This window comes from Puma concolor, chromosome B4, assembly GCF_028749965.1.
Source record: "Puma concolor isolate L17-30 chromosome B4, mPumCon1.1.hap2, whole genome shotgun sequence".
In the NCBI taxonomy this organism is placed as follows: Eukaryota; Metazoa; Chordata; class Mammalia; order Carnivora; family Felidae; genus Puma; species Puma concolor.
In genome coordinates, this window is record NC_141673.1 from 60,769,224 (window position 1) to 60,790,021 (window position 20,798).

The following is a 20,798-nucleotide window of genomic DNA, read 5'->3' on the forward strand; positions in this document are numbered from 1 at the left end:
TTCTCATTGCTGACTTCTCCCAGGTCTATAAATGCAAACAAGAAACAATGATTTGTGTGAGTCCAGTATTATTTTTTATCACTTCTGTGTGATAGTTAAGAAATATATAAGATATGTAACAGACCAATAAATTAGCCACCAAATTGTACTGAATTCTGAAAATCTGTATGAGCCAGGACAAACAAACTTATACCTAGTATCTTCTTTGTAGATCACTAGCCATTTAAAATTGACTGAGTCACTTGACATCTGTATATGAAAATATACTTAAATGTGTTTTGTTTTCTTTTAAAAATCTTATGTGTATATGAAAACTATAAAAAATATTATTTTATTTCTATTAAAATATTTTACCAATGACTACATGTTCTAATAATTTTTCTCAAAATAAAACAATTGAAGTTTCCTTTTTTAAATAGTTTCTACAAGTTTTTCAAGATGTTTCATGTCAGTCCCGCCTATACAGAGAATTACCAACTTAAAAGAATCAGGGCTATAAAATAAAAAATTTATATAATCCTAAGCAAAGTAAGAATTAAACATTTCCCTTTCTGAATTAAATAATAAGCTATTACTTTTTAGAAGACAAACTTGAGTGATTTAAGTTATAAATTGATTAGAAATTGGAAAAAAATGAGGTAAGAAATGAAAAATATACTTACAGTTATATAATCCCACGTGGTAAAAATGTAACTGCTCAAATACAAATGTTCTGTTGCCTTACTTTACTTTTAAAAAAAAAATTTTTTTTTAACATTTATTTATTTTTGAGACAGAGACAGAGCATGAACGGGGGAGGGTCAGAGAGAGGGGAGACAGAAAATCTGAAACAGGCTCCAGGCTCTGAGCTGTCAGCACAGAGTCCGACGCGGGGCTCAAACTCACGGACCGTGAGATCATGACCTGAGCCGAAGTCGGCTGCTTAACCAACTGAGCCACCCAGGCGCCCCTGTTGCCTTACTTTAATTGAGGGTCAGTGTTGGAGGCTTTACTTTTGGAGCATTTTATAGACTTCACAATTTGTTTCTGCCTTTAATTTTATGATGCAAGAACATATTTCTGTACCATGTAGGTGGAATTTGGCAGGATGATCCTGGTCACATAGAGTGAGATGGAACGTACTGAAGAATAAATTCAGGAGAAAGTAAAGTCAGGGAGGCCCTGATAGAAAGTTGACACAGTCCCAGTTGCAGGTAGAAGGTGCAAGTATTCAAGAGGTTCTATAACAGGTGATCCAGAAAATAGTTGGTGACACACATGGTGGAACTAGCTCTATGGTTAGTCCCACGTAGTCAATCCATGTTAAGTCTGGAAGACCGAGACTCAAATGGTATTGCAAAAAATTTTCATTGGGTAGCAGTGTCTCTGGCACTAACTCATTATTTAGGAATAGAACTAGAGAGGTGGAGAAGGGAGAGCCAGCAGCAAAACAGACCCCTGCTCTAAGTTTCTGCCTGGTTACACAGCAGAACTAGAGACTAAACTTTCCTGGAATGTGGGTAAGACTCTCAAAATAAAGAAAAAGTAGTTACAGTGAAATAGGGGTGACAAAGTTGTCCATTTTGCTCGTTAATTAAGTAGAGCTCTTTGTTCATAAGAAGGAAAGGCTCAAACCATGAGTGAAAGTCAAGGTATAACAGCTATAGGAAAGAGGTGAACTGCTTGCGAATGGATAAAAATTTGTGAGACAGAAAATCCTTGAAACTTAAGAAACTATCTTAAATTGCACAATCCAAGACCACACATTAAAATCCCTTGTTTTCCAAAATTTCCATAAAAACAATATCCTTCCTAACCCTAGACCCTAGGAAGACCTACTAATAAAACATTTACCTGACTCACAGTAACTTTTATAAAATAAACATGAGTTCATTTTTGTAAACTTTTTATTACCTTCCTGTGGTTTTCTAACCATTGTTACTAAAACAAACAGGTATCTTTTTTTCTAAAAATAGTCACAAGGGATCACTTTGGTATGCTGGTGAAATGTAATTTCAAAAATTAATCATCTTTCTTGATGTTCAAAAAAAGTAGTCACAGGGGATTCAAAAAAAGTAGTCATAGGGGATTCTTGTAGGAAAACGATTAAAATGTCTCTGGAGAGAGATGTTCCTGATGAATGTACCCTAAAGTTTAGTTGAATAATTTTGATTAGGTATCCTTGGGAAATGATTAAAAAAAAAAAACAAAAACAACCACATTCCATTTCAGAGGGGTATATAAGTGCAAAGAATAGCAGTGAGGAAAAAGCAGTCTTAGAATTCTTTAGGATTTCCTATTGTCAATGTTATTTTATTTTGACCTTAGATAATTGTCTGTTGAGGTACTATAATCCAATTACATAATTACATGTAAACTTGTGAAGAAACAGAAAACAGAAAGAATAAAGGGCTACAAGTGTATAAAATGTGCTATTCAATTATTTTGTTAATAAAAGTATATTGAGAATAAACAAACTATTGGGACTACACCAAAATAAAGAGCTTTTGCACAGTGAAGGAAACCATCAACAAAATGAAAAGGCAACCTCCTGAATGGTAGAAGGTATTTGCAAATGATAAATCTAATAAGAGGTAATATCCACAATATATAAAGAAATTATACAAAGTCAACATCTACAAAAGAACAAGGAATCAATAAAAAATGAGCAGGGGATCTGAGTAGGCATTTTTCCAAAGAAGACATAGAGATGGCCAAAGACACACGAAAAGGTCCTCAACATCATTAATCATCAGGGAAATGTAAATCAAAACCACAATGAGGTATCACCTTGCAACTATCAGAATGGCTAGAATCAAAAAGGCAAGAAATAACAAGTGTTGGTGAGAATGTGGAAGAGAAAGGGAACCGTTATGCACTGTTGGTGGGAATGTAAAATTGTTGCAGCCATTGTGGAAAACAACATGGAAGTCCATCAAAAATTTAAAAATAAAAATACCGTATGATCCAGTAATCTTCAGAAAGATATATGCACCTCTATACTTATTGCAGCATTATTTACATTCACCAAGATGTGGAAGTAACCCAGTGTCCTTTGATAGGTAAATGGATAAAAAAAGATGTGGCATATATATAATGGAATACTGCTCAGCCATATGAAAGAATGAGATCTTGCCATCTGCAACAACATGGATGGACTTACAGGTTATTATGCTAAGTGAAATAAGTCAGAGAAAGACAAATAATGTATTTTACTTATATGTGGAATCTAAAAAAAAATGAACGAACAACAACAAAAAAATAGACTCTTAAATGCAGAGAAAAAACTGGTGCTAGAGGGGAGGTGATTGGGGGAATGAGTGAAGTAGGTAAAGGGGATTAAGAGGTACAAACTTCCAGTTATATAAGTCAAATAGGTGAAAAATACAGCATATGGAATATAGTCAACATTATTGTGATAATATTATCCAGTATAGTACTTACTTTGGTGAACAATGGGTAATGTATAGAATTTTTGAATCACTATGTTGTACACCTGAAACTAATATAACATCGAATGTTACTTCTGCTTCAATAAAAAAAATAAACTAATTCTTTGTCATGGAGAATAAAAAAAATAGCATAATAACTAAACAGAAAGCTATGAAATCCTCATGCTTTAGAAGGCTCAATATTTTTAAGGTGTCAATATTTAGCAAATGTATTGATAGATTCAACAACATTCCAGTCAAGATATCATCAGGGTTTTTTTGGATACATTTTTTATTTAAGACAGCTTTAGAATTATGGAAAAATTGTAAAGATAGAACAGAGAATTACTACATATCCCTGACACAGTTTCTCCTATTATTAACACGTTAATATGGTATAGTCATTACAATTAGTGAACTGATAAGTTATTAATACATTATTGGGTTAACACATTATTATTAGCTAAAGAACATAATTTATTTAGATTTCCTTGATTTTTACCTAATATATTGTTTCTATTCCTGGATCTCTTTGAGGATAGTACAGTACTATAATCATCCTTAGGCTTCTTTTGGCTGTGACAATCAGAATTTTGATGATCTTGAGAGTTTTGAGAACTCTGATCAAGTATTTTGATCAACTGGGATTTATATGATGTTACTCTTGGATTAAATTAGGGTCATGTGTTTTGGGGAAGACCATTGAGTTAAATTTACCATTTTCATCACATCCATGTCATGAGTTGGTACAATCAATGTGATTTATCACTGCTGGTGTGAACTTTGATCACCTTAGGTACTGATAGATACTTCACTGTTAAGGATGCTATCCCACCTACCTCCACTTTCCACACTGTACTCTGTAGTATGTGCAGTCCACGCTGCATGGTTGGGTATTACACTCTGCCTAGAAGATGGAGTAAATTATTTGGGATTCCTTTACATGGAAAATTTGTGTATTCTTTTTCATTTATTAATTTATTCAATTATTTATATCAGTATGGACTCATGGAAATGTTTTGTACTTTGAATTATATTCATTACTAATTTATGTTGTTGCTAAATTTTTCTAGCTTTGGCCATTGGGGGCCTTTCAAGTTGGCTACTCTTTCATTTGACATCCATCCATCATAGTTGTTTTTAAAAAATCGCTTACTGGGGCGCCTGGGTGGCGCAGTCGGTTAGGCGTCCGACTTCGGCCAGGTCAAGATCTCGCGGTCCGGGAGTTCGAGCCCCGCGTCGGGCTCTGGGCTGATGGCTCAGAGCCTGGAGCCTGTTTCCGATTCTGTGTCTTCTTCTCTCTGCCCCTCCCCCGTTCATGCTCTGTCTCTCTCTGTCCCAAAAATAAATAAACGTTGAAAAAAAAATTAAAAAAAAAATCGCTTACTTATTTTCTGGTACTGTAAGATGCTTCAGGATCATCTCGTATATTCCTTACCACAGCCCTGTAATCAAACATTTCTGCAGTACCCAGTTACTTTTATTGGCAAAGAGTATTAGAAACCAAGATCTGGGCTCTAGGTGTGTTGATTGCTACCATAGTGTCATTGTTTCTTGACTAAGAGGAGAGAACCAGGAAATACATGTGATCCTAATAACCTGTGTATAAATACATATGTATAAATATTACTATATGTAACTTTCCTTCCCTTCTTCGCTGTAACCTCCTATTCCAAAAGTGAGAATTCTGACTCTACCACCCACCATCCAATTACTTATTGTTCAAGTTTTATAGTAGGTCTATGATCCATTTTGAGTTAATTTTGTGAAAGGTCTGTGTCTAGATTTATTTAAAAAAAATTTTTTTTAATGTTTTTATTTATTTTTGAGACATAGAGAGACAGAGCATGAGCAGGAGAGGGGAAGAGAGAGAGGGAGACACAGAATCCGAAGCAGGCTCCAGGTTCTGAGCTGTCAGCACAGAGCCTGACACGGGGCTCAAACTCACGGACTGTGAGATCATGACCTGAGCTGAAGTCGGACGCTTAACCGACTGAGCCACCCAGGTGCCCCTAGGTTTATTTTTTTTATATGGATGTCTAATTCTACCAGTACCATTTGTGGAAAAGATTAACCTTTCTCAGTTAAATTGCCTTTGTTCCTTTGTCAAAAATCAACTGACTGCATGTGTGTTATTTCTGGAATCTCTATTCTGTTTCATTGATCTTTAGGTATATTCTTTTGTCAATACCATGCTGTCTTCGTTAATTTTGATCTTTATGGATATTCTTTTGACAATACCTTGCTGTCCTCATTAATTTATTTTTATAGTGAGTGTACTGTATTTTACTTTTAATTATTTTTTCTTCAGTGTCCCTCTTTGTGTAGAATAGGGTTTCTGATCTATATAATTTTCCTTTGATGGAAGAACTTTTGAAAAACTTCTTTCAGGTCAGGCCTGCTGATAGTGAATTCATTCAGTTCGTGTTTGTCTGACAAAGTCTTTATTTCTCCTTAACTTTTGAAGTATAATTTAACTGTGTATAGTTAGTGCTTTTTCTCTTTAAACACTTTAAATATTTCTCTCCATTCTCTGCTTGCTTGCATATTTTCTGATTAAAAATGTGTTGTAATTTCACTCTTGTTCTTCTCTAGGTATGCTGTATTTTTCTCTGGATTATTTCAAGATTTTCTTTCTATTTTCTGCATTTGAATATAATATGAGTAGTTGAAAAAAAATTTTTTATTTGTCCTGCTTGGTGTTCTATTAATTTTCTTTTATCTGTGTAGTTGCTTCTGTCATTAATTTGGAAAGTTCTATTTACAGCCACTATTTCATCAAATATTTCTTTTTTCTCACTTTTCTCTTTCTGGTATTTCAGTTATGCCTATGTCACAAGTTTTGGGATTGTCCCATATTCTCTGTTAATTTTTTTTTTTCTTTTTTCTCTTTGCATTTTGGTAACTTTTCATTGAGCTGTCTTCAGAAACCACTGATTCTTTCCTCTGCCTGGTTCAGTCCACTCATGTGCCTATCAAAGGCATTCTTCATTTCAGTTACAGTGTTTTAGATTCCTGGTATTTCCTTTGATTCTTATAATTTTCATTTCTTCACTTAATTTTGTCATTTGTCATTATATGTTTTCTACTTTTTCTTTTAGAGCCCTTACCATATTAATCATAGTTATTTTCAGTTCCTTGCTAGATATCTTTAACATCTGTGGCATATCCACTCTGATTCTGTAGCTTGCTTTATCCTTTCAGATGGTATGGTGTTTTTGTTTGTTGGTTTTTGTTTGTTTCCTTTGCTATGTATTGTAAATTTTTTTTGTCATTGAAATGTAAACTGATGGGGCGCCTGGGTGGCGCAGTCGGTTAAGCGTGCGACTTCAGCCAGGTCACCATCTCACGGTCCGTGAGTTCGAGCCCCGCGTCAGGCTCTGGGCTGATGGCTCAGAGCCTGGAGCCTGTTTCTGATTCTGTGTCTCCCTCTCTCTCTGCCCCTCCCCCATTCATGCTCTGTCTCTCTCTGTCCCAAAAAATAAATAAACGTTGAAAAAAAAAAATGTAAACTGATGTAAATAGGCCATTAGTATGAAGATTTAGTATAATCTTGCTAGGATAATTTTGCTTCGATGTGTTTACTATTTGCTGTTGCTGAAGCTGTAGGTTGAAGAAGTTCTCGTATCTTTTAGTGTCTTTGCTTTTGTCTCCCCCCTCTTGACTTCAGGCTTCTTTCCAGGAATGAGAAGAGCTCTGCAGCTGTAATCCACTGTTACTGTATTGTATATTGTGTGATGGTAGTTGTGGCAAAGGGATAGTGTTCTGTAATCTTGTGATTACACCTCAGTATCTTAGGCCTGTGTCTCTAAACTGTGATTTTTCATGACTGTTTCTCCAGTGGTATAATTGTCCCAAATACTCGCCTTTGAGTTGAGACATGAAGTTTAGAGAAGATTGGACTGTGAGTAAGGTGCTTTGCCCAGGTGGGATAAGGATATAGTAAAGTTCCTTGAAAATTTTTGTGATGAGGAACAATTTTGGTGTGTTTTAAAATGGTTAAATCCGGGGCGCCTGGGTGGCGCAGTCGGTTAAGCGTCCGACTTCAGCCAGGTCACGATCTTGCGGTCCGTGAGTTCGAGCCCCGCATCGGGCTCTGGGCTGATGGCTCGGAGCCTGGAGCCTGTTTCGGATTCTGTGTCTCCCTCTCTCTCTGCCCCTCCCCCGTTCATGCTCTGTCTCTCTCTGTCCCAAAAATAAATAAACGTTGAAAAAAAAAATTTTTTTTAAATGGTTAATTCCTGGGGTGCCTGGGTGGCTCAGTGGGTTAAGCCGCCAACTTTGGCTCAGGTCATGACCTCTAGGTCCGTGAGTTCGAGCCCCGCCTCGGGCTCTGTGCTGACAGCTCAGAGCCTGGAGCCTGTTTCTGTGTCTCCCTCTCTCTGACCCTCCCCTGTTCATGCTCTGTCTCTCCCTGTCTCAAAAGTAAATAAAACGTTAAAAATTTTTTTTAAATGGTTACTTTCTGAGGCACCTGGGTGGCTCAGTCAGTTAAGCATCTGACCTCAGCTCAGGTCATGCATGATCTTACAGCTCATGAGTTTAAGCCTGGGGTCTGTGCTGACAGCTCAGAGTCTGAAGCCTGCTTCACATTCTGTGTCTCCCTCTCTCTCTCTCTGCCCCTCCCTTGATCACATCTATCTCTCAAAAATAAGTAAACATTAAAAACATAGATCAGTTACATTTCCTTTAGCATGAAGGGATTTTCTTTGTTTTTCCCAAAACAAAAAGTTACCCCTGGAGGTAACTTCCATGTAAGTGTCAGGTCATTCAGAATTCTCTAATTCTAGTCTATACTAGGCCCCTAGCAGTTTGTAAAACTTACCGTTTAAGAATTCCTACCATTTAATGGCTCTAGCAGTTGTGTTCCAGGTAAGCGGATCTTAGCCATGACTCTGAATTTGTTCCTCTCTTCAGTTTGCAGTGTGGCAGTTTATCCTGTGACCTCAGTTCTCTGAATGGTCAAAGACAAGTCATCAATTTCAGTTTGTTTAGCATTTTATGTTCTAAGAATGGGAACTCCAAGTTCTTTACACGTCAAGCTGAAACTGAAAGTCTTTGTGGTGGTGGTTGTTGAAATTACAAGCCTAATCTAAAATTTCCATTGAAAGCTAAAAAACCTAAAATACTCCAAGTAAGTTTGAAAAAGAAGAACAAAACTGGGAAATATGCAATATTTAAATTTTAATATATCCTTTAAAGACTTAAAGATTTAATGCATGTATTAGAATGTCAGAAATAAAAGAGTACTAGACATGATTTTATTTATATATACTTTTGTGAATTTTTATATCATAAAATTATTAAATCATTATTTATAATGTGATTATATGAAATATATATATTTTAGGTGCCCCAAAGATTCAATGACAACACATTATTTTTCAGCGAATGGTGCTGGAAAAATTGGACTTCCATAAGCAAAATCTGAACCACAGCATATATATTTTATTATACAAAAACCTCAAAACAGATCTACCTAAATATGAAACCTGAAACTTTATAATTTCCATCAACTGGTGAATCCATGTATTCATACAAACAAGGAATAAGCTAATGATATATGCAAATCATATATATATATTCATACATAGATGAATCTCAAAAGCATTTTATGAGGTGAAAAAGGAACACTTAAAAGGTACATACTATATGATTCATTTTCTATGACAATACAAAATAAACAAAACCATAGGACAATGGATCAGTGGATTCTTCAAGAGCTGTGAGTAAGATGTAGGGATTGGCTACTAAAGTACATAAGAAAATATTTTGGATATTTTTTCAAAATATATTTATTTCAACTGTGCTTGTGGATACACAACTGCATACATCTGTCAAATTTTATAAAAGCATGCAGCTGAAATTTACTGTTTGTAATTTTTAATTCTCTAAAACCTGACCAAAACCCAGGAAAGAAAAATATAAAGAGTTAATTTTGGTAGTGTGAAAAGCAAAGCAGTGTCAGTACAGTCGACGTGTCTTTTGAAATCTGTATTTTGGAGGACAGAAAAGTTGGGGGGTTCTATGTTAATATGGTGTTTGGTATGTTAGCCTGGGAAGTGGAAGTATGCATGTTTTTTAGGTATCATTTTAAATGAACATCATTAACTTCCTATGTATTTCTCCACATAGGATACATTTGACAATAAATACAAACCAGATGGTAATGTAAGAGTTTAATCTTAAAATCTCAATATTTTCATCATACCCAGATTATTTAATTTTGGATCTGTTTATGTTTATGATAAAAATGTCAAATGTTAAATTAAACTCTGCAATGGGTCATATAGTTTATTTTCAAATTATTTTTAGATCTGTTTGATTAAAAATTATAAAGTTACTGTTTTTCACTTATGAGTGTGAGTACATCTTTTGTATATAGAAAGCTGACTTTCAGACCCAGCGCTTCCATTTGTGAACTTGACATCTGTTGGAATTTAATTCTCCGTGAGTTCCTGTCCTCAAAACCTTTGCAATATTGTATGGTCATGGAAACATAATAATACCATGAGGTTTGTGGTTGGAGGACAGGGAACATGACAGGCAAGGCTGATTTTACTTACGTGAAATACAACAATGATGATAAGATGCCTGTGAGAATGAAATGTGATAATACATATGCAGTGATCAAATAATTGTAGAAACTTTCTGCTTTCATTCAATGCATGAAAATTATTGTGACTGATATCAATGTAGAGTATGGATTAGTACCTCATGCTTTAGCCTAAGGTTTTCTTGGTTATTGCTATCAAACTAAGAATAAAACTTTAAAATGCTGTTGCATGAGTAATACTCTCCCTTATATAGTAATGGAATTGACTACATAATATTGTTCCAAGGCTTATGATGTACTCAGATCATGTAATTTGTATGTGGATTCTAGATGTCACTGATTTTGATGAGTGTACAGAAAGAGTCTTTCATTAGGTAAGAGATTAATTCTTTCCTCAATATTTATATAATTGGGAAGGAGCAACATAAGGAAGGAATGGAGCATTCCTGGAGAAAGGCCTTTGTTCCTTGATAGCTCCTTCTCCCTTCCCTTTTTTCCATTAATTTTGAGATGCAGTGTCATTCAGACTATGTCATCCATATTTATTTTTAAAAAATCTTTATTTATTTAAGTTTGAGAGGGGGTGGGGCAGAGAGAGAGGGAAAGAAAGAATCTCAAGCAGCCTCTGCACTGTCAGCACAGAGCCTGACATGGGGCTCAAACTCATGAGATTATGACCTGAGCCAAAAGCAAGAGCCAGAGGCTTAACCAACTGAGCCACCAAAGGCACTCCCCAGGAAAGTTAATTCTTAACTAATGTATAGTTTCTAATAATAATTCTTTTCATGTGGAATTTGCCAAATAGCATGTTTGGTCACATAAAGGGGGAAGAAGACCATGATTTATCTGATATTCTCTGAATGTTATTTTAAATGGTAAATAATTTCATTTGTGCATCCAACTCAAACTTTATTTACTGCAAAACTTGATATTCTTTCTGTGCTCTTAGGCTCTTCCTCCTCTGCCTTTTCACCCATTTCTACCTCTCTCCTCGTGAACTTTATTAATGACTTCAGTTTAAGGAGGGATTTAAGATAGAATTCTTAAAAGATTGAATTGAAAAGTTTCCCTTAGCATTGCATGTATTAGAGATAAAAAAAAATAGCTGAATATTTATGAAAGCAAATGGATAATATAAAAAGTAGTTCTAGAGAACTGGAAAATATCACACCTCTCCTGAGTTATAAAGTTGCTTCTAAAAAAAGGAATATGTAGTTTGCCTTTTATAGAAAACATAAATGGAATGCCTTAGAAAAATGTTATCACATTTACTGTATTAGTATTTAGAGGAATTTAATTAAGTACAGGCAGCCTGGTTAAGATCAATGCAGAAATGTGGAAGGTACAAAATAACTGATTTCTTCCTTTTCTATTCTAATTATCTATTCATCTAGCTCACTTTTCCTTCTGAGCATTAAAAAAAATTTTTTTTAATGTTTATTTTTGAGAGACAGGGAGAGACAGTGCAAGCAGGGGAGGGGCAGAGAGAGAAGGAGACAGAATCTGAAGTAGGCTCCAGGCTCTGAGCCCCTACAAGGGGCTCCAACTCACAAACTGCAAGATAATTATATGAGCCAAAGTCAGACGCTCAACTGAATGAGCCACCCAGGCACCCCTGAGCATTTATAAGACAAAATAAAGGCTTTTCCAAAATTGTCTGATTGTGTGATTCTTTCTTAGATTTTGTGATCTGTAAGTTTTAGTGATTACTTTTTCTTTAGCCAATCATCACTTGGTATTAAGATCCCAAGAGATTCAATGGCCCATGAATGGTTAATACTTTTTGGAGAGTATTTTGTAATCTCTAGAGCTTGAGGAATGCTTCATGGGAATAGGAGTCAATGAAATTCCAATTTGCAGTGCTATTAAGAAATTTTTATTCTAAGCTCCCACTTTATGTTTAATAGAATCAACTTTTAGGATGATAATTCACCAATGAAAATAAATGATTTCTTATGTTTTCAATAACCACAAAACAGTAAAGTGACAGTAACTGTGATTTGATTTTAAAAAAGGTTATGGCACAAGTGTGTTTGTGTGATCATTACATACATGTAATTTCCCTTGTCGTTAAAGGGAAGGCGTTTTAGAAATATTAGTGTGAAAAATAATATGAACTTAATACTTTTGAAAGCCTCTAAAACATAACATATATCTGATACATTTCTCACCAACCATCACATTTGCAATAAAAATTTCATTATTTCATAATACTTTACAATAATATTTCACCTTATGCTTATGAACAATGTGAATATTAGAATCAACTTTTTCCAGAGAAGTTTCTGTCAATCAAGAGGATCACCTTTCCCTTCCCTCTTATTTTTGTTCCTCTCTTTCTTATGTCTACCTACATACCTATTATATATACCATATGTATAGTATATATTCATTTAGTTAACATTTTCATGTTGTTTGTATACACTCATATATATATATATATATATATATATACATATATATATATATATAATCAGTTTTATAATTTAAATGTTTTTATTTAAATTTAAGTTAAATACAGTGTAATATTGGTTTCAGGAGTAGAATTTAGTGATTTATCACTTACATATAACACTCAATGCTCATCATAAGTGGCCTCCTTAATACCCATCACCCATTTAGCCCATCACACCACCAACCTCCCTCCATCAACTCTCAGTTTGTTCTCTATTATTAAGAGTCTTTTATGGTTTGCTTCCTTCTCTGTTTTTTTCTATGTTCATCTGTTTTGTTTCTTAAATTCCACATATGAATGAAAGCATATTGTATTTGTCTTTCTCTGACTGACTTATTTCACTTAACATTATACACTCTAGTTCTATCCATGTCATTGCAAATGGCAAGATTTTATTCTTTTTGATGGCAGAGTAGTGTGTATATACACACACACACATTTTATATATATATATATATATATATATATATGTATGTATGTATGTATATAGATGCCACATCTTTATCCACTCATCAGTCGATGGACATTGGGCTCTTTCCATAATTTGGCTCTTGTTGATAATGCTGCTATAAACATCAGGGTGCATGTACCCCTTCAAATCAGTGTTTTTGCATCCTTTAGGTAAATACCTAGTAGTACACTTGCTGGGTTGTAGGGTTGTTTTATTTTTAGCTTTTTGAGGAACCTCCATACTATTTTACAGAGTGGCTGCAGTAGTTTACATCTACACCAACAGTGCAAAAGTGTTCCCCTTTCTCCATACCCTCATCAACATCTGTTGTTTCCTGAGTTGTCAATTTTAGCTATTCTGACAAGTGTGATGTGGTATCTCATTGTGGTTTTGGTTTGCATTTCCCTGATGATGAGTGATGTTGAACATCTTTTCATGTGTCTGTTAACCATCTGGATGCTTGGAAAAATGTCTATTCATGTTTTCTGCCCATTTCTTTTGTTTTATCTTTTATTTTTTTAATGTTTATTTTTGAGAGAGGGAGAGAGAGGCAGACAGAGAGAGTGTGAGTAGGGGAGGGGCAGAGAGAGAGAGAGAGAGAGACAGACAGACAGACAGACGGAATCTGAAGCCGGCTCCAGGCTCTGAGCTGTCAACACAGAGCCTGATTCAGGGCTCAAACCCATGGACCGGACCATGAGATCATGAGCTGAGCTGAAATCAGATGCTTAAACAACTGAGCTACCCAGGCACCCCTTCTACCCATTTCTTAACTGGATTATTTGTTTTTGGGTATTGAGTTTGATAAGTTCTTGCTTTTGCATTTCAGCTTACTTGTTATTTTCTTACAAAAGTAAACCTATATAATTTCATTTCTTACAAATTGCCCCAATATGGAATTTATAATTGAATAAAATGATAAATTAATTTTCATTTTGTGGTAATATTATGTTAAGTCCTTTTTTAAAAAAATGTAACCCATTCCATGAAAGGACAATGGTAAGAAATAAGTGAGTGTTCACAGACACTCTTGTCTATGAGATACAAGAAAAGGTATTTCTGTCTGGGAGTTAGAAACTATGTACAGCTCTTTACATTAACCTATGTATCAGACCAAGCTGGAAATCAAGAAACCAAAGTCAAATCCACTTACCTAGTATCTAGTTATATTCACAACTGCTGTCTTAAGACAACCAGTTTTCTTAGTGATACATAGGTGCCAAAGGGGATATTAACTGTAGGAGCCAGGCTTGGACACATTTTTTACAATTCTGAAGTTGTCAGAGTCATTTTCTTGGATATTATTGAGGGAGGTAGAACATGCTGTAAAAGAGGCAAAGGACAGATAAACACAGTGTGTAGATTTGCTAATAAAGGAAAACTAAGGCATAAATAAGTCATGTATCATCATTTCCAAGAAACTCTTTGGAGTCTATATATCCTATCATTCCAGATTATGAATTTGTTGTTTCATATCAGTAGGAAAGACCATTTTTGTATCAGTTGAAAGAGTTTGAATATAAATATGACATTTATCAGGATAGCTTAATTTACCTTTATATACCATGCTTTTCCCTTTCAAATATGATTGGCAGATAGGGAATTCTTCAGTTAATCTATTTTCTTTTAAGAACATATCAGTGGAAGAAAAAGGTAAATTTCATGTCTTGTACTGAAACTTATATATTTTCCTACAAAAACTAATATAAAATAGATACCATCTCATTTCAAATGGCAAAGATAAGGCTGGCAGGAGATTTGATCTTAAATTTCTATTTGATTTTTCAGCATGTTTTAATTACATTTTATTGATAAACTCATGGAGATATTTTAATAATGCTTTTAATTTTAAACGTTTTATTGATGACACAGAAGTAGAAATTTAAGAAATATTGATACATATTATTATTTCTCATAAAATACATTTCATAGTGCTTGTGGTTTTTAGTAGCTTCTTATAGTATAGCAATCTGTATCTTTTCTATGAATGTTTAAGCTGCTTTGCTTTGATATGAGAAACAATGGAGATTATTGACACATGAATTTTAGTTACACAGGATAAGATTGACTATTTTCTATACAGAAAGCCAGTTAAGACCTGGTTTTTAGGCTAGTAAGAAAAAGAGGCGTTGTTTATATACATATGTCTAACTGAAAGAATGAATTGAGGTGTTTGAAGAATTTATGTAGAGAAAGGCAGAGAGTTCTTCATTCAGCTTTACTTTTAAGGGTATACTTTTTTCATAATAACATTCATTTATTTGAGTAAAAGGCCATTCTCTGGACCACATTCTTAAAGGCTTGCTTCACCTGCTGATTCCTTAGTGTATATATGAAAGGATTTAAGAGAGGAGCCACTGAGGTATTAAGCACAGCTACTCCTTTGCTTAAAGTCACCCTTTCCCTTGCAGAACGCTTAATGTACATGAAAATGCAGCTTCCATAAGAGAGAGAGACCACTATCATGTGGGAGGAACAAGTGGAAAAGGCTTTCTTCCTTTGACTTGTGGAAGGAATTCTCAGAATTGTACGGATGATGTATGTGTAAGAGAGAATAACTAGTGTTAAGGTGACCATAAGTGTTACCACTGCTAAAAAAAATGCCATGAGTTCTAGAAAGCGAGTGTTTGTACAAGAAAGCTGTAGAATTGGAGAAGCGTCACAGATAAAATGATCAATTACATTGGAGGCACAGAAATCCAACTGTAGAAGCAACAGTATTGGTGGAAAGATGATCAGGAATCCTGCAAGCCATGAGCTAAAGACAAGAAGGGTGCAGACTCTGCTGCTCATGATGGTCATGTAATGGAGAGGCTTGCAGATGGCCACGTAGCGGTCATAGGACATGGCAGCCAGAAGGTAAAATTCTGTCACCCCCAAGAAGATGAAGAAAAATAGCTGAGTCACACAACCATTGTAGGAAATGGTTCTGTCCCTTGTCACAAAAGTGACAAGGAATCTGGGAATGCAGACAGACGTGAATGATATTTCTAGGAATGAGAAGTTTCGAAGGAAGAAATACATTGGCGTCTGCAGGTGGGCATCTGAAAGGGTGAGGGTGACAATGATCAGGTTCCCAGTCACACTTAGCATGTAGGTAGCAAGAAGAAATACGAAAAGTACAACCTGCCACTGTGGGTCATTTGTCAATCCAAGAAGAATAAATTCTGTTACTGAGGTGTAATTTTTCATTATCTTCCTTCTTTATAATGATATTTTTGTGTAGCTGTAAAATAGATGAAAAAATAAGAAAAGTTACGACACCAGAAAAGAAAAACATACACACATACACAAACACATAGACACACTTTTAAACAATGTTTATTTATTTTGAGATAGAGGAAGGAAGGGGCAGAGACAGAGGGAGAGAGAGAATCCCAAGCAGTCTCCGTGTTGTCAGTGCAGAGTCTTACCTGGGGCTTGATTATATGAACTGTGAGATCATGACCTGAGCTGAAATAAGAGTCAGGTGCTTAACCGACTGAGTCACCCAGGCACTCCAACTTAAATAAATAAATAAATAAATAAATAAATAAATAAGTAAGTTTTAAGTCATTGCTGCCTTATATTTTTAGAGAAACATGATACTGACATTTATAATAATATAATAATATATAATAATAAATGTTAGTATGTCATATATTAATTCATTATTCTTATATATCTTTCATTGTATTCTCACATATCTCAGTATAAATCCCTGTCTTCTGAATATTTTGGTATATACCTGAAAACAAGAAAAAAAGATTAAAACCTCTAAGATGAAAACCTTTTCTAATAAAACTCAGCTTACTCCCAGCATACTACAAAATTTTGAAGGTATTTTTTGTTACTTTCTTCATCATATATATTTTAACTTTTCTATTTTGAATAACCATTTGTCTTCTCCCATTCAAAATTTTACAATCTTCAGAGACCACTTACTTGCCCATCTGGTGGAATAATGTTCCATGATAACAGTATACAGACACATTTAATGCATGGGAGGGTAGTCCCAATCGAATTCCAATGTCTGTGTCACAAGACATTCTAGTTTTAATTAGTAATTTGCCATAGTGGTCTTTTCTAAGATTATAAATATATTCTTAAATATATTTGTATTTACTATCTACCTATCGTGAGTCTGCTCTCTGATACATAAAGCACTACTGTTTCTTAAGTCCTAATTTTATTTTTGTAAATTGTAAATTGTAAATTTTGTAAATTCTAAAATGATTTTGGGGCTCCTGGCTGGCTCAAAGGAGCGTGTTACTTTTGATTTGGGGTTGTGAGCTCAAACCCCATGTAGGATGTAGAGATTATCTCAATAAATAAAACTTAAAAAAAAATAAAATCATTTAGTACTTTTCCATAATATTGCCTATTGTTTTCTTGAGGGAGACAAAAGGTACGCTTTTGGGAAGCAAGGATTATTTCTTATTTCTTTTATTTTTCATCTTTGGCTTTAATGCAACTCTTGATGTTTATCAGGATTTGATTTTTTCCTGTTTAAAGTTTTTATTTTCCATAAAAGCTTTAGATGCGCTGTCATCTAAGATAATTTTAAAAAATGCTTAATTGTCCATACAGCCTAAGTCTGTAATATCTCCTTTGTTTTCTACATCCTTCTGAGGTTTCAGAGCTTTCAAAAGGAATGCTATTTTCTGAGGATTAGCCAATTAATTTAGTGTGTTAATGAACACATTAAAATCTTTACCTGATTGCTAGGAGGGGATTATTCCTACTTTCCATCATCTGTCCTCCTCGTGGTCATAAGATATGCATGTTTGTTTTGTTTTTTTTTTTTTTTTGTCTTCTGCCTTTACATGATGGATGCTAACCCTCACTGTATAAAATTCACATTGTGTAAAATTAAAACAGAAAATGTATCTGCTCAGCGTTAAGACACATGAAATGGTTTCAAATCTTGCACAAAAATGATTACATGGTATCTTGATATTGATTATATTAAAAATAATTATTAAAAGACATTTAGATTAAGAACACAAAAATATGTAGTCTTATCAATCACTGAATATTTACATTATAATGAACAAAAATGTTGCATGAAACTATTACATTGTTGCAGTTTAAAAATTTCATTTATATATTTCATATAAATTATGTGGTTTAATTTAGTCATATATAGTATTGTGCATAATTGAGAAAACTTGCATAAAGCATAAATTTATCCTATTAAAGCAAAATTGCATTCCTGAAAGAAACTACTAAAGACATACTTACTTTTTTTTTTTAATGTTTATTTATTTTTGAGAGAGAGAGAGAGGGAGAGGCAGAGCATGAGTGGGGGAAGGGCAGAGAGAAAGGGAGACACAGAATCTGAGGCAGGCTCTAGGCTCTGAGCTGTCAGCACAAAGCCTGATGCAGGGCTTGAACTCACAAACCATGAGATCATGACCTGAACCAAGTCGGATGCTCAACCGACTGAGCCACCCAGGTGCCCCAAGACATACTTTTATGGTAAATATGGTTGGTTTAGTCATTGTCATTTCTAATGGCTTATTTAATTTGTTCAAATGTAAGAATTTTGGGAATTTTCAAAAGTCTTTGCAATCTGTTTCTTCTCTGTAATCTTGTAACCAAGTATTCAAAATATTGATAAAGCATAATTCAGGGAGCTTCTCAGCAATTTTTATAAAAAGGGCATACATCAACTTACTTCTATGCATTAACCCAGATTTCTCGAAGGATCTGAGTTCTCAAGATATCCTACCTATTGCCACTTTAAGAAGTATTGTCTTGATACTTGAAATGAAGTAAGTTATAGTTGAAATGAAATAAGTTATAGTTGAAATGAAATAAGTTATAGTTGAATGAAATAAGTTATAGTTGAATGAAATAAGTTATAGTTGAAATGAAGTTATAGTTGGAATGTCTTTCCAGGTATGGTGGGCAAGATGATATGATCTTAGTAATGTTATTCAGGCTAGTTATCATTTTATCTGCTCCATTCACAATGGACTCAGGGGGATTAGCTGAGTAAATAAACAAAAGGTACCATGGAGATTGGTGTTCTCCAGACACCAGCATTCAACAATAGTCCAAATTAGTAAATAATTTAGAATAGATTATTTTGGTGATTGTGGCCTGAAATCAGAGCAGAAAAAATACATAGAAGAATTTAAATTATAAAAATATTCACATTGTGCAAAACTAAAACTTAAGTATACCTACTCAGTGTTAAGACACAGTGTTAAGACACAAAAGTAAATTATAAAAAGAACCCATAACTTCACAAGGAGAAGAAATTTAATGGTGTAAGAGATAAACAATTTCTCAATGGCAATAGATTTTAAATTGTGAACAAGTGGGCTTTTCTCTAATCTTAGGGAAAATATTAAGAATTCACTGTGATGTTTTAGACTGGGGCTGAGGTCTCAATCATTCTACACCTTAAGAAATGCCATGTTTTTTAAGGTTTTACATTTTTACACTGAATGGTGACATAGAAAACCTGTCATGATTATAATCATTACCATTTATTCACTCCATGATTACTTTTGGGATGTTTTCTATGTGTTGGGGTCAAGCTTAGGTTCTGAGGGTAGAGAGATGTAAAAGACAACTGTGCGCATAATTTTCACTTCTTACAACAGAAGGTGAGAATTCTACGTTATTTTAGAAACCTCAGATTCCTTTTCTCATGTCCAAGATAAGCGATATGTCCCTCATCCCGTGCATCATTTTATTTTTCAGTGCAGTGATCTGAAAAGATGTCTGTAATATCCCATTTGCATTCATCATTTGGAACTTATATTTAGTTGCTATTTTAAAAGAGGACAGAGAACAAACCGAGGGGTGATGGGGGGAATCTACCCCTAAAACCAAGAGCACACCCTAAAACCAAGAGCACACTGTACACCCTGTATGTTTGCCAATTTGACAATTAATTATATTTAAAAAAAAATAAAAGAGGATTTCCATAAGACATATAAATAGTTTAAAATCAATGGAAATTTGGATTACTTGATCTTAAAATGTTAGACAATTTCTGAAGAAAGATTTTAAGATTTTTTTTTGGAGACATGAAATTATTCAAGGTATATGACTAAGTAATAAAGAGTACACACTAAAGAAAGAGACTATTAAAGCAAGCAGAACAGCTATTTAAATTCAAAGTATATTAGTCTGTTCATGAGAAAAGTCAAGAACTTGAATACTATGCCATACATGTGATCATGTTTTCTAAAAAATTTTTTAATGTTTATTTATTTTTGAGAGAGAGAGAGAATGAGTGAGAGTGAGCAGGGGAAGGTCAGAGAGAGTGGGAGACACAGAATCTGAGGCAGGGTCCAGGTTCTGAGCTGTCAACACAGAGCCTGACACAGGGCTTGAACCCACAGACTGTGAGATCATACCCTGACCCAAAGTCGGCGCTTATCCGACTGAGCCAGCCAGGCATCCCTGTGCTCATGTTTTATTATAAACATTGTCAGAATAGTATCTACATGACGTTTATGTGTAGGTCATCATATTATTTAAAATTTTATGTTATACAGAAACTGTTGTCACATCAAGATACATGGAAATTGCTTTAATGTATATGACCTCAACTTGATTATGTATGGGAGGAAAGATGATTTTCCTTTTGCTCTTTTAGGTTCTTGGCTGAGAGCCCTCCCCTCCCCCCCATAATAAAAAAAAAATTAACAGGAGAAAAATAGAAGTTTAATAGCATGCGTACCTCCTGTATACATGGGAGAGATCCAGGAAAACGGAGTAATTCCCCCAAATGGCTCAAGCCACCACCTTTAATAATATCCTCACCTGTAGACAAAAGAAGATGTTGTGGAGTGGGGAGGGAGCCAGTTATAGGAAGTTATCAAGGGAAACACAGTGAAGGAGGGTATGGTTGTTGTACAGATTTGCATTGCTGCCTTCTCCTTTGGTAAGAGTTTCTAGAGATTTGATTATCCTCCACTTCTT

General features: G+C 34.6%; 1 protein-coding gene across 2 annotated transcripts; it reads right to left on the reverse strand.

The window, feature by feature from the left end:
- Positions 1-15,125: 15,125 nt before the first annotated feature.
- On the reverse strand, positions 15,126-20,396 carry LOC112863639 (olfactory receptor 6C75). 2 transcript variants are annotated; one of them, XM_086713143.1, is made up of 2 exons: positions 20,376-20,396; positions 15,126-16,067 (listed from the first exon to the last, which is right to left on the reverse strand). In XM_086713143.1, exons 1-2 carry the CDS (start codon positions 20,394-20,396, stop codon positions 15,126-15,128), a joined length of 963 nt encoding a protein of 320 aa, XP_086569269.1. The 2 variants fall into 2 exon arrangements, with proteins under 2 accessions (XP_086569269.1, XP_086569270.1); XM_086713144.1 differs by lacking the exon at positions 20,376-20,396 and having other exon boundaries at positions 15,126-15,801; positions 15,850-16,064.
- Positions 20,397-20,798: the final 402 nt, after the last annotated feature.